Consider the following 13,105-nt stretch of genomic DNA (forward strand, 5'->3'; position numbering starts at 1 on the left):
GTCAGGGCCTCAGAATATCGTCGGTCTACTTTTAGTATGAAGTCAACTAGCTGTTGCCTAGCCACCCTCTCTTCCCTATCTCTATGAGCCTTGTCGGCAAAACTTTCACCCCTGATCACAGCCTTCAGTGCCTCCCAGACGTGCAGGGTGAGACCTCCTCATTCTGATTGTTAATCGTATACTTGTCTCTGGCCTGTGATATATTCTCGCAGAAAGCCTTATCGGCCAGAAGGGCCGTGTCAAACCTCCATGGGGGGTGTTGGGCACAGGTTGTCTCCAACCTCACATCCGTGTAATATGCAGGGTGGTTGGAGATTATAATCGTGGAATATTCTGCTCTTACTAACGTTGTGTACTTGGGAGAAGAAGGAGAACCATGGGTAGCACGGTAGCATAGTGGTTAGCACAGTTAGCACAGAAGAACTTCTGCACCGAGTAGCGCAGTGGTTAGCATTGCTGCCCCACGGCGCCGATGTCCCAGCTTCAATCCCGGCCCTGGGTCTTTGTCTGTGTGCAATTTGCACATTTTCCCTGTATTTGCGTGGGTTTCACCTCCACAACCCAAAGATGTGCAGGGTAGGTGGATTGGCCATGCTAAATTGCCCCTTAATTGGAAAAATTGAATTAGGTACGCTTAAAAAAAAAAATGTTTTATTAAAAGAGCACCAAGCTCTGCTGCACTGTTCTTCAGCAATACTTTCTGTTTTTAGGTTTTTATGACATTTAGAAGCGTCTTAATGTCACATAAGAAACTTAGCAGGGTCCGCCGTTCTGATCATGGTCTCCACTCCTTTCCTACCTATGCCGCAACATATGATTAATCCATGTTAAAATCTATCAGCTGGATACTTGTATCTATGATGGTGGGAACCTCAAGTGGCAATAACTTAGGATCATCTTTCTGCACATTTGATGACTACTGCAAGATCTGTCACTTAAACTAATATACTGGATTTCACCATGGTTAAGGGTGGAGATTTTCGTAGAATTGTCTCTACTGTTAGTTGCCTAGTTGTTCATCGCCAACTGGATGTGGTTGTTTTATAGATCTTTGCTCTGACCTGTTGGTCATGGGACAGCTAGGTTCTGTTTGTTGGGTGTTTTTTGCATTTATCATGTCGATAACCCTGTGCAGCAGCCAAAACTAATAAAGTTTTGAAGTTACTAGCGGTGATAGACATTTACTGAGGGAGGAATGTCTCAAGTCTGGGCTCAAATAAGAAAGAGGAAGCATATCGGTAATTTAAATATTCTGCTTTATGCCCAAACGCAATTCTTTTATAAACCAAATCTTACAAAGAAATTAAGAGAGAACGAAAAACTTCTCATCAACAAATATTGCACCACAGAACAAAATAAAAACAGTACAGCATTCAAATAAAAATACAACTGCAACACAATTTAAATTATGTTCTCAGAATGGAAACCTTCTGGGCTGAGACAGTAAACTTAAGTTTGAATGTTAATGTTTAATGTATTTCAAATTACAGTAGACACATAATAGTGGCAGGGATCTCTTTGGACAGGCTATACTTGGTTGGACAGTCTGTACATGGTGAGTGAGTAGACAATGAATCATTGCACTTATTAAATCAAAACATTTTGAATATAATACACAATTAATTAAAGGATATTTCTACTCCAAGTCACTAAACAGCAATTTTTTGATGTATGCTAAATTTTATGCTCAACAAGGTGAGGGATGTGGTGCTAAGGTATGTTATATTTTACAAGTTTAGATACTCAGTGCCAAAATTAAGCATTCCCAGTCAGATGCAATATAGTAAGATGCAGAATAAAGCTTCCCTTATGGTCCCACTAATAATATCTTCACTTAAATACATCCAAGAACACAATGTGTCTGTACAACAATTTGTATTTCCCACATGAGCCAGTGTGTAAGAGTGCCAATTAGAGTCACATTCGGGACAACTTTGTGCTGTGCATCCACACCGACTAGAAACTTTCAACTCATTTCACATAGGATTCTCACTGGCCAATAGATCTGCATTTTGGGTGGACTGAAGACCAGGCCTAGAGATAAAAAGGTACTATTCAACCCAACAGATCACCAATCCCCATAAAGAATAGAAAACTTCAATTCCTGTAAACGCTTAACAGAAGTTGGGCGTTTTGAATGGAAAATTCAATCTCTCGGTTAACTTTTTGGTTTCCTCCACTCTCAAAAGTGCTCCCTCACTAATAGCTGATTCTCACTCAAGGTGATCCTATCCTTTAAAATATTTCATGTTAACAGTTAGTTCAGCCACTAATGACAGCATTTCGATTTGGCAACGAATTGTAAGAATTCATAACTTCCTGAAATATATTTATTAAAATTTGCTTTCTTAGCTACCTTTGGGGCATTTTCTGTTGAGGGAAGGTGAGCGTCCAGACTTCTGTCAGCACCATTCTCTCTGTGCCTGTATGAGGAGGTGAGCCTCATTCTAATTTCTCCCTACAGCAAAGGATCTGGAATCTATTACACACCTCCTCAAAATGGCACAGTTAAATCCAGCGTGTTGAGCTAGGGATCACATGTGCAAATCCTCCCCACAAGACTACAGTGCATTGGTGATTTGCTACCTTAAGCCAAATAATGAGGTTCATTAAGACCTTGTATGTCAGAATGGGAATGCAGCGAGAAGCAGCTTCCCAATTCGAATAAATCTGGAAATTTTAAAATTAAATCAATGCATAATCATTCAAGTCATTAGCATTATCCCACCAATAGTTTACACATGGTAAATTGAAACATTCAAATATCTGTTACAATGTACAGCTATTAGGTAGGCAGTAAGGAGAGCAATTTACATTCCCATGATGGCAGAAGAGTATTGAGGAAACCAAGCTGTGCCAGTGAAGGCAAACTGGCATCGACTCCCTTACAAATAGCACATGTCTTGGCTGAATACAGATACAGTAGTATTACAATATACAGGCTGTACATTGCTTGATTTTAACTCCAAAAATCAACCAAAAATTATTTTCTGGATCTCACTAATACTGCACAAGATAAAATAGAATTAGTGTGATTGGGCAATTCTTAATTCGCAGAATTCTCTGAATACAGTAAAGGAATTATTAAACTTTAATGCTGAAATTGCAAACATGTTTTTTTTTAAAAAAGGATCATATATTTAACTTTTGATAACACTTGCACGTAGGTGGTTCTGTCATATACATTAATAATTTACTGCAAGCCACTAAATGCTGGAGTTCTTTTACATATCTGAAACACCCAGAACTTACAACTTGCTTTAAGTTTATGCAAAAAGACAGTCCAACGTCAAAACAAAATGCCCACATTCAACATTGAGCATTTCCTCTATTTATCTTTAGCCTGAAGTTTAATTTAATGCATATCAAAATATTAGTCAGCTTCTTTTATGGCATAAAATAACGTGTTGGCTGCTGCTGAATCAGTAACCGTGATTTGGCAATTCATAACAATCTATTAACATTTTTGCATTGTTTGTGAATTAGCAAGTGATTTGGATAACAGCCATGGTGACAGTATGAATTTAAGATCAATCTGGGAAAGCCAATGAAAAGTGACCAACTCAGAATATTTTGATGAAGAGGATTGCCTTCAGCACTCAGACTGGCAGGGCACCTGTGTATTGACAGATCTTGGCAACAAATCAGAGGTTAAAGGAAATAGATGCAGAATATGGACAAAATATTGTGCCAAAGTATTGAGATAACTGAACACATTTCAAGCAGCACTCCCAAAAATCCCCCCAAACTCATCAATGGTGGTGAATAAACTTTAAAAAATAATGTTGAAACTATATGTTCTTGGAAAAAAAAATGAAAATCTCTTATTGTCACGAGTAGGCTTCAATGAAGTTACTGTGAAAAGCCCCTAGTCGCCACATTCCGGCGCCTGTCCGGGGAGGCTGATACGGGAATTGAACCGTGCTGGTGGCCCGCTTGGTCTGCTTTAAAAGCCAGCGATTTAGCCCAGTGAGCTAAACCAGCATGGCATACAAGACAGCCCCCGCTCGCTACATTCTAGATGAAAAAATGACCTTGAAACATTGCTGGCCTACTTCATCCATTGCAGACCCGAAAAGACATTAAATTTGATATTAATGCACCCAATTAGTTCCATGTACCAGCTTTGACCTGCACAGATATGGTATAGAAAACCAAGAATGGGAGAGAATAATTGTAGCTGGGGATAGCTAAACTGGCACTGAATAGCCAAGAAAATGAGATCGGACTAGCAGAGTAATCAGACACCAGAATGTCGAACTAAATGCCTGATTTACAAGATGAATAGCCCTTCTACTTATAATCCCAAAATAATAATCCAAATGTCTCATCTCATACGGATTGACTACATTTTTTGAACTATCTCAATCTTAATACTCACGCATTAAACATTCTCTCCCACTTGCCAAAAAGGAATTATACCTATCACAGGATGAAAATATTTTCCAAGGGCTCACAACCCAGTTCGAACCAGTTCCATTATGGTTTTCAAGTAATTCGGAGTTCAGGGATTTTAAGTGAAATTCTGCTCAAGGTTCTGCCCACCATATTAAGCAAATCACCTTTGTTGGATAACTGAATATCTGCGCAGGAGAGTTTCAGTAACTTCCTTGAACAAAATGCTTGCAAACACAGTGGTCTTCATGTATTGTGCAACGTTAACAGGATTAAACAGTGACAAAAATTATACGAGAGGAGCAATGATCATTTGGACCCAAAGAGCCGATCAGGAACTTCTGCGGTAGCCCAATTCCTGGAGGCACAGATGATTATTGATGAGGTTGATCCTGTTCAGGTGCAGCTGGTTGATGTAAAGTTTGTGTCAGGTCATGGCCTGGAGGTGGAGCTTCAGCCTTTCCTGGAGGACCTGGCTGTCCTGTTTCTATGGGAAATTAACATTTCAGCAAGAGATGTAGACATCAAGAGGAAATCAACACTGCAAATTATGCGACACAAGGGCCTTCAATTTGCTGTCATGCGGTGCTTGCACTGTTAACATCTGAAGCTTAGGTCTCATGGATCCTGCATGTTGAATATATTGGACGGTAGTGGGTGATAGTTTTGTACTCTGTCTAACTCCTTTTTCCACTAAATTACATAAACAAAACTCTTTAGTTTGGAACATAGATACACAGAGTGTAGGCCATTCAGCACCTTGAACACCCCTCATCGGTTAGGTCATGGCTGAAAAGTAGGGCAACCCTATTTACGCACCTTTAATCCCTATTCCTTGATACCCTTACTAAAACAAGTCTGTGGATTTAAATCTTGATAAGTGTAACTCACAAAGCAATCATAGACTTTCAGGGAAAGAGAATGCCAATTGTCAATAAACTCTGCGATTTTACTTCTAGCTCTAATTTTAAGATTCTGCCTTCTTGTTCTGGATTCCCCCCAACAGAAGAAACAGCTTCTCTGTATCTGCCCTATCAAGGCCTATTATCCTTTCAAACAAAACAATTAGATCGCCCCACAAAATTATAAATTCAAGGGATGCTAGCTACATTTGTGCAGCCTTTTTGGCAGAAATGAAGCCCTGTTACTCTGATAAGTCTGAGCTGTGCCCTGTCCAAGACTGATCTATCCTCATAATTCCCATGCTCCTCCAGTTTCTGATCTCTTGCCCATAACAGATTTAGAGAAAGTGGCACTTGGCATCATTTCCTCCAATCTCACACCAAAATAATTTGTCTGGCTGGTGCAAATGCGAGATTAAGGCAAAATCAACTGCATCAGGCGGTAGATTTAAGCAGCCATTTAAGTGTAATTACAGAAAAGAAAGCAGAGATTTATTGGTCACACCAATCTTATCAAGAAGCTACAAACCGTGGTGGAACTGGAGTTCTCCATTAGATCCTGCTGGAGGTTGGACATGTTGGATCTGCTTCTGCTGTTCCAGTTGCTGTACGGCCTATTGGATTTCATATTAAAAAAAAAGTTAACTTCTTAGTTTTGTTATTGTTTTGCCCACTGAACTAACTGGAAATCCCTTCCTGTCCTCACATTGGGAAACACTAAGATGTGCAGGTTAGGTGGATTGATAATGCCAAATTGCCCCTTAATTGGAAAAAAATGAATTGGGTACTCTAAATTTATTTATTTTTTAAAATATTCAAGAAGCGTTGCAATTGGATTTATCCAAGTGAGGAATACAAGAACAGCCATGGAAATATTTTTTCCGCTTTTTATTATTTAAGTACTTCCGGTACAAGGTGGTAACTGAATAAAGCCCAATACTTGGTGCAAATAATGATAACCGGAGCTCAGTATAATTTTCTACATTTTGTGTGTTAATCACTCAATTTCCTACGTGAAACATTCTCAGACTCTGAATCTTGTGCTGCAGACCAACATCAGAAGTTGGGACTGGAGAGAGGAATCTCCCATCTATAAGCGAGAACAATTACTATCCAGGTGGTGACAGGGAAAGGACAGCATGCGATCGCATAATATCTTATCAAGCAATTCCCAGTAGATTTTCTTCACGAGCGGCATGCTGGCACAGTGGTTAGCACTCCTGTCTCACAGCGCCAGGGCCCCGGGTTCAATTCCAGCCTTGGGTCACTGTTTGTGTGGAGTTGGTATGTTCTCCCCATGTCTGTGTGGGTTTCCTTCCGGTGCTCCGGTTTCCGCCCACAGTCCAAAGATGTGCGGGTTAGATGGATTGGCCAAAGTAAATTGCTGCTTAAGTTTCCAGAGATGGGCAGGTCAGTCATGGGATTACAGCGATAGGGCGGGGGAGTGTAATTGGGTAGCTCATTCAAACGGGTTGGTGCAGACTCGATGGGCCGAACGGCCTCCTTCTGCACTGTAGGGATTCTATGATTAATGTCTTTGAAAAAATAGTACTGCCACCAGTGATAAGACTGTTTTTAGATTGAAGGGCTGTACATAGAATCTCAGACTCACTGCAACTACAAGGTACAACTCTACATGGCAAAAGAGATTTTAAGACACATCTGACCATTGTACAAATACAGCAAGGAACATCACAGAGAACTCCATCAAGTCAACCTGACTCTTTTTGAAAAGCATTTCAGTTTGCTCCACTGTGTCACTCTTTCTCCATAGTGCTACAATTATTTTCTTCCTGCAACAATTTATCCAATTCATTTTTGAAGGCAATTATTGGCTGTGATCTAATAGCCGCATTGCGCCCAGCACTGATCCGTGCGCATCAGGTAGATCGCGGGAAGGCCAAAATCGGGATCGATACCAGACGCCGATCAGTTTCCGATCTAACTGGCCCGTTCCAGCTGACGGGATACGGTTTCCGCCAAGGTGTGGCGAGAAACTAATAATAACCAATTAAGGCCAATCTCCATATCGTTAATTGGTCGATTCCCCTATCTAATGGCCTCCCATGATCTAATCGGCTCTCAGCGAGTGGTCACACAGGCGCCCTTTAGCACACTTTTTTTTAAATGTGAAGCTAGCACAATGGCTGCTGTGGGACTGGAGGAGATGAGTAGCCATCTTCGAAACTGGGCGCCATGTTCAAAATTGGGCATTCAGTCTGGGGGTACTGGGTGAGTGGAGGTGAAGTGAGGTGAGGTGAAGGGAAGAGCTGACCCAGCTGCCCGGAATGGGGAGAGGGAGAATGCTCCCTTTCGTTTTGCTTGCCTGCCTGGAGGAAGAGGGAGAAGTGCTGCCTGTCCTATTCGCTGCTGTTTGTCTCAATGCTTGAAAGGGAGAGGGGAAGAAGTGCTGCCATTCCTTTTTCCTGCCTGCCTGGAGAATGAGAGACAGAGTGAGTGCTGCCTCTCCTTCACTGCTCGTTTCTCAGCCTGCCCACCTGGGGGAGGGGAAGAGTGGAAGGAAGGAAGAATCATCATAGAATTTACAGTGCAGAAGGCCATTCGGCCCATCGAGCCTGCACTGGCCTTTGGAAAGAGCACCCGACTCAAGCCTAAGCCTTCACCCTATCCCCCTGACCCAGTAACCCATTTTACCTTTTTGGACACTAAAGGCAATTCAGCATGGCCAATCCAGCTAACCTGTGCATCTTTGGACTGTGGGAGGAAACTGGAGCACCCTGGAGAAACCCACGCAGACACGGGGAGAATGTGCAGACTCCGCACAGACAGTGACCCAAGCCGGGAATCGAACCTGGGATCCTGGAGATATGAAGCAACTGTGCTAACCACTGTGCTACCGTGCTGCCCGAAGAGAGCCCCGTTGTCTAGAAGAGAGGAAGACCAGCGTTTTCTTTGAGACCAAGGTGAGGGAGGGACTGTGTGTGTTTTGTTGGGTCCCTCCTAGCTGAAGGCTCTGTCCCACCAGGTCCTCCCACCCACCTCGGGTGGGGGTGGGACTACTGTAGACTGAGGTTCTGCTGGGCCCTCCCTGGACCGAAGACTTTTCCTCTTTCCACTGGCCTCCCACTCACCAGTTACACAGTGCCCTGCCCGCCTGTGTCCCTCCTCTTCCTACCTCTGTATCCATCATTTACCCCTCCTTTCTCTTCCCTGCTACTCCACTTGGCTTTCCGGGGGCTGGAGTACGTTTGCCACCCCACAGTGTCCATAGAGGCGTGCATCCATGCAATGGCCAGGGTCGTTGGTTCGTCTGCCACGTGGCCGTCTCCCAGGTGTATGATTAAGCCGTATTCTTCCTGCATGCCAAGCGGACGATCCGCCTCACCCTTGAAAGGGGTTTCATGGTGGACGGAACACACATGGAGGTGAACCCTCTGGAGGCCACTGATGAGAAGGTGATCCTCTCGAATGTCCTGGCCCACCTCCCCACGAAGCTCTTCCTCTCCCACCTCCACCTGTTGGGGGACGTCAAGTCTGGAGTGGTGCCATTCACGCTCAACCTCACAGACCTCCTCCTAGACCATACCTTCTCCTTCTGGTGCCAGATCTTTAGCCACCTGGCCCTGGGAGGAGGTTTTAGAGGGGGCTTTGAAGTTCCATAACAATATTCTGATCCGCGGTGTGCGGTGCCACACTTGCAAGGGGTGAGAACACATCCGCAGAAATTGCCTTGTCTCCACCGCAACGAAGGCAGGCACAGCTGCTGCCGCCGCCGCCTCCTCTCCCTCCAGGGACCATGCAACTGCCGGCAGTGGCAGCGGCGGCGAGCCTCCCCACCCGTACATTCCTGGCCAGCTCTCAGGGTCCCATCCAATGGGCCGATTGTATGGAGAGATCCATCCTGCGCATACACACACCCCTGGCACCATCCGGCTGCGCATGTGCTTCCTCAGGACAAGGTAAGGAGATGGCTGCCTCCACCTCAGATATGCACCCTGGGGAGACACCTAGACGTAGTGGGAGTTGGAAGGGAAAGCACATCGAGGATTACGGAGGGCACCGGGGAAGGGCATTTTCGGGAGAGTGGGAAATTGTAAAACACAATAAACGTCCTTGCGCACCACCTGTATGATGCCACTATCACTTTCTTCTGCAATGCAGGCTGACTTTCTGAACCCTTGGCCCATCTCTCCAGGGATCCATCCACCAACCTCCAGGGCATACCGTGTGAAGGTGATGGGAGTGAGCAAGCACTCAGCAGACAGGTAGGGGTCAGACTATGGCATAGCTTTAGGAGCACCAGCATTCAGCTCTCTGCGGGTTGTCGTCATCTCCCTTGCCCTTCTGACAGTGCCAACACTATCCCAGGACCCTGGAGTGATGTGACACATACCCTGGAAGGGTGGGAAATGAGAGTGGGGCGTGATGGACCATTCCACCTTCTAAGTGTATTGGGCGAGTCTGAGGACCTCTCTGGTCCTCCGGGCTTCCCGGACCCTCTCCACTGCCGCCTGTTCTGCAGCCGCTGGCTGGTCCCCTGGCCAAGTTCTCCAGCCTCTGCTGGTCCTGAGCCACCTTATTGTCCTGGTCCTCTTCTTTGGAGGTGGCCACACGTTCCTCATCACCAACCTCCAGCATGTTGCCCCACTACTGTGCGAGGTTGTGGATGGCACAGCAGATCACCACAAAGGGGGCGACCCTCCGGGCAGTGTACTGGAGTGCACCACCGCAGCGGTCGAGGCATCGGAACTTCATCTTGAGGAGTCCGATGCACCGCTCAATGACAGTCCAGGTGGCTGCATGGGCCTCATTGCACTAGTTCTCTGCTTCGGTCACCGCCTTCCGTACTGGCGTCATTAGCCAGGTCCTCAGCGGATATCACTTATCCCCCCAAGAGCCAGCTGCCTATCCTGGGGTGTTCCTCGAAGAGGCCAGGGATGACCAACTGCCCCAGGATGTAGCTGTAATGAACACTCCCCTGGAAGCATTATCATCATGGTCACACATGAGATGTATGTTGAGGTAGTGTAACCCCTTTCGGTTAACATTGGGCATCTCCAGATGGCCTGGTGAGCGCAGGGCAACATGCGTGGCATCTATTATCCCCTGGACCATCTCGGCGATGGCAGAGAAAACTGCTGCCCAGGAATGTTGCAGGGTATAGCCCAAGTCAAAGATTATGTAGTTTTCCACCCGGACATAAGGGCATCCGTGACCTGTCGGATGCACATGTGAGCTGTGGCTGGTGAGTCGACCACACATGTCCCCCGCTCGAGCCCTGGAATGATCCTGAGATGTAAAATCAGAGATGAGGGCTGCGGTGACCTTGATAGTCACCGGGGGGGTGGGTGTCCTCCTCCTCCATGTGGTGCCAAGTCCGTAAGTACATGGCACAGGTGCCGTACCATCTCCTTGTTGAGGCGGAACCTTCTGCGGCAAATGTTGTCCATCATCTGCTCCAACAGCCAGCGATGCCTGTACACTCTAGATCATTGTGGGACTCCCCCTCTGAGTCTAACCCTGGCGTGATTGGCGGCCGGGTCCTTAGGGTGTTGGGCAGGGTCCATCACATGGGTCGCCATCTCGAGCATCTGCAGACGCTCTGATGCCGCCATCTCCGGCGTCTGGCCACCCGGACTACTGGCAGTACCACTAGGGCAAGTTCTGGGTTCAATATCCCTGCCATAGCATTCAATATTTGTAAGGAATTGGAGAGGGTGTCAAACTGACAACAGTGGTGGCTCCCAGCCCGGGGCACTCCAGTCCACCATTGGTCCCCACCCCCCCATGGCACTCATCCACCCTCCGGCCATGGACACGTCCTCGGAGCTGCGACCATCCCCTGGGTGTTCGGATTTTAGCTGCTGCGTGTGTGGGATTACCTCCCGCAGTGTTCAAACACAGTGTCTGGGCATCAAGGTGCGATCGGAATGCTAGGCAATGACTCCCACATGCTACATGGCCCGCCACCCATGGGAATCCACTGGGTTGTGTGAAGTGCTCACTTAACCACGTTTGCCAATTCACTATTAGCAAAAGCCTTCAGCCAGAGGCCTCAGCAATCAGTTGCGTTATTGGTGGTTGATGGGGCAGCAGGGCAGGGACAAGGGTTGCCCCTGGAATGAGTAAACACGATCCAGGGGTTGGCATAATGGTGCTGCAAGCGGTTGCCCCCCCTCAGCGTCTTCCTCCTACCTCATTGGCTGTCTTCCCCTGCCGGGGCGGTCCCCCCCCCCACCCCCACGCCGAGCACTGGTGTGGGAAGCTCAGCGCCCCGAGGCTCTTTGTCTGTGAGCAATGATGGCTGCATCCATCCTTGGCTCCCCACGGCAGGTTCACGCTTTTAAACAGGAGTACACATCGGCGCCAGCATGACCACTTGCTGGGGAGGCCGCTGAGCAACAGGAGGCTGTTGGATAAGTGGGGGCTCGGGGCTCTTGCTAATTGTATGGAAATAGGGCTTAAGTGGTGATAATTGGTTTCTTGCCACACTACGCGAGATCCCAATTTCGCCTCCAGTAGCGGGCCAGTTGCATCACAAACTGTTTGGCACGGTTCTTCTTTTTGGCCTCTCCCGCTATTCACCGGCGTCGTTTCGCTTGAGCGAGAGCGTATTGAGGCCAGAGAATCCCACTCTAGGCCGGAGAATCCCACTCTAATGTCAAAATGATGATGGGGTACAAGACAAAAGGGTGTTATAATGGATCAAGATTTTTTTTTTTTTAATTAGTCTGCAGCACATAACAGTTCCACTATTGGTAATGTAGCTGCTATTTCAGTTTACACCTCCTCCAGGCTCATCTTTTGTTTCTTTATTTGTCCCATATATAAGAACATAAGAACTAGGAGCAGGAGTAGGCCATCTGGCCCCTCGAGCCTGCTCCGCCATTCAATTAGATCATGGCTGATCTTTTGTGGACTCAGCTCCACTTTCCGGCCCGAACACCATAACCCTTAATCCCTTTATTCTTCAAAAAACTATCTATCTTTACCTTAAAAACATGTAATGAAGGAGCCTCAACTGCTTCACTGGGCAAGGAATTCCATAGATTCACAACCCTTTGGGTGAAGAAGTTCCTCCTAAACTATATTGTATCTATATTGTAAAACTATATCCTTGGGGCTGTGGTTGATTCATTTAAGTGTGTGCGCCCTTGCAATCGTTTTGCATGGTTGTGCATGCAAGGTAACTTAAAGGAGGCTGACTTTTGCTCAGCCTGTGTGGAGACTTTCGGATTGCAGTGCAGCTTAGAGGAACATTGAGGAATTACTATTCATTAGCCTCAGGAGGCAGCTGGTAGTTGAGCTGGTTGTATCCCTGGGCTGAATAATCATTCCTGTTCTGTGACATTGCATGATTTTATATTCACCACAACTCTCCTAATCTTGAGCAACAATCAAAAGCTTTTGTACCTGCTACCTCATTGCCTTTACATTTTGCAACAACCTCACTGAGAAATCCCTCTACAGTCTTCTCCCTCCCTAGTTCTCTAATCTCCTCTAGTTTACAACGCCCCAAGGATATCAGGATAAACTATATTGTAGCGTAGTGCTTATATTACTGGTCCAACAATCAAGAGGCCTGGACCAATGTCCAGAAACACGAGTTCAAATGTCATCACGGAAGCAGGAGCGATAAACTTCAATTCATTAAATACATCTGAATAAATTGCATCAGCAACCATGATGATGACACTACCAAATTGTCGTTTAAAAACCCATTTGGCTTCCTTAAGGTGAGGAAATCTGCCATACGTGACCCCAAATCCACAGCCATGTGAAATGGTTCTCTTTTTTTCCTTCTTTTTAAAATTTAGAACACCCGATTCATTTTTTCCAATTAAGGG

General features: G+C 46.0%; 1 protein-coding gene across 5 annotated transcripts in view; it reads right to left on the minus strand.

Moving 5' to 3' along the window:
- Nucleotides 1-1,238: 1,238 nt before the first annotated feature.
- Nucleotides 1,239-13,105, minus strand: part of LOC119971847 (nucleobindin-2-like) — an 82,176-nt gene continuing 70,309 nt past the window's right edge. For 3 of the 5 annotated variants that reach the window (XM_038808058.1, XM_038808056.1, XM_038808059.1), the window contains exons 12-13: nucleotides 5,827-5,911; nucleotides 1,239-4,882 (exon numbers count right to left, since the gene is read on the minus strand). In XM_038808058.1, the coding sequence (XP_038663986.1) occupies nucleotides 4,770-4,882; nucleotides 5,827-5,911 (198 nt within the window). In that variant the 3' untranslated portion in view covers nucleotides 1,239-4,769. Of the gene's footprint in view, nucleotides 4,883-5,818; nucleotides 5,912-13,105 lie in introns of those variants that run through there. The other 2 variants (XM_038808057.1, XM_038808061.1) reach the window with 2 other exon arrangements.

Source organism: Scyliorhinus canicula, chromosome 9 (genome assembly GCF_902713615.1).
Source record: "Scyliorhinus canicula chromosome 9, sScyCan1.1, whole genome shotgun sequence".
In the NCBI taxonomy this organism is placed as follows: domain Eukaryota; kingdom Metazoa; phylum Chordata; class Chondrichthyes; order Carcharhiniformes; family Scyliorhinidae; genus Scyliorhinus; species Scyliorhinus canicula.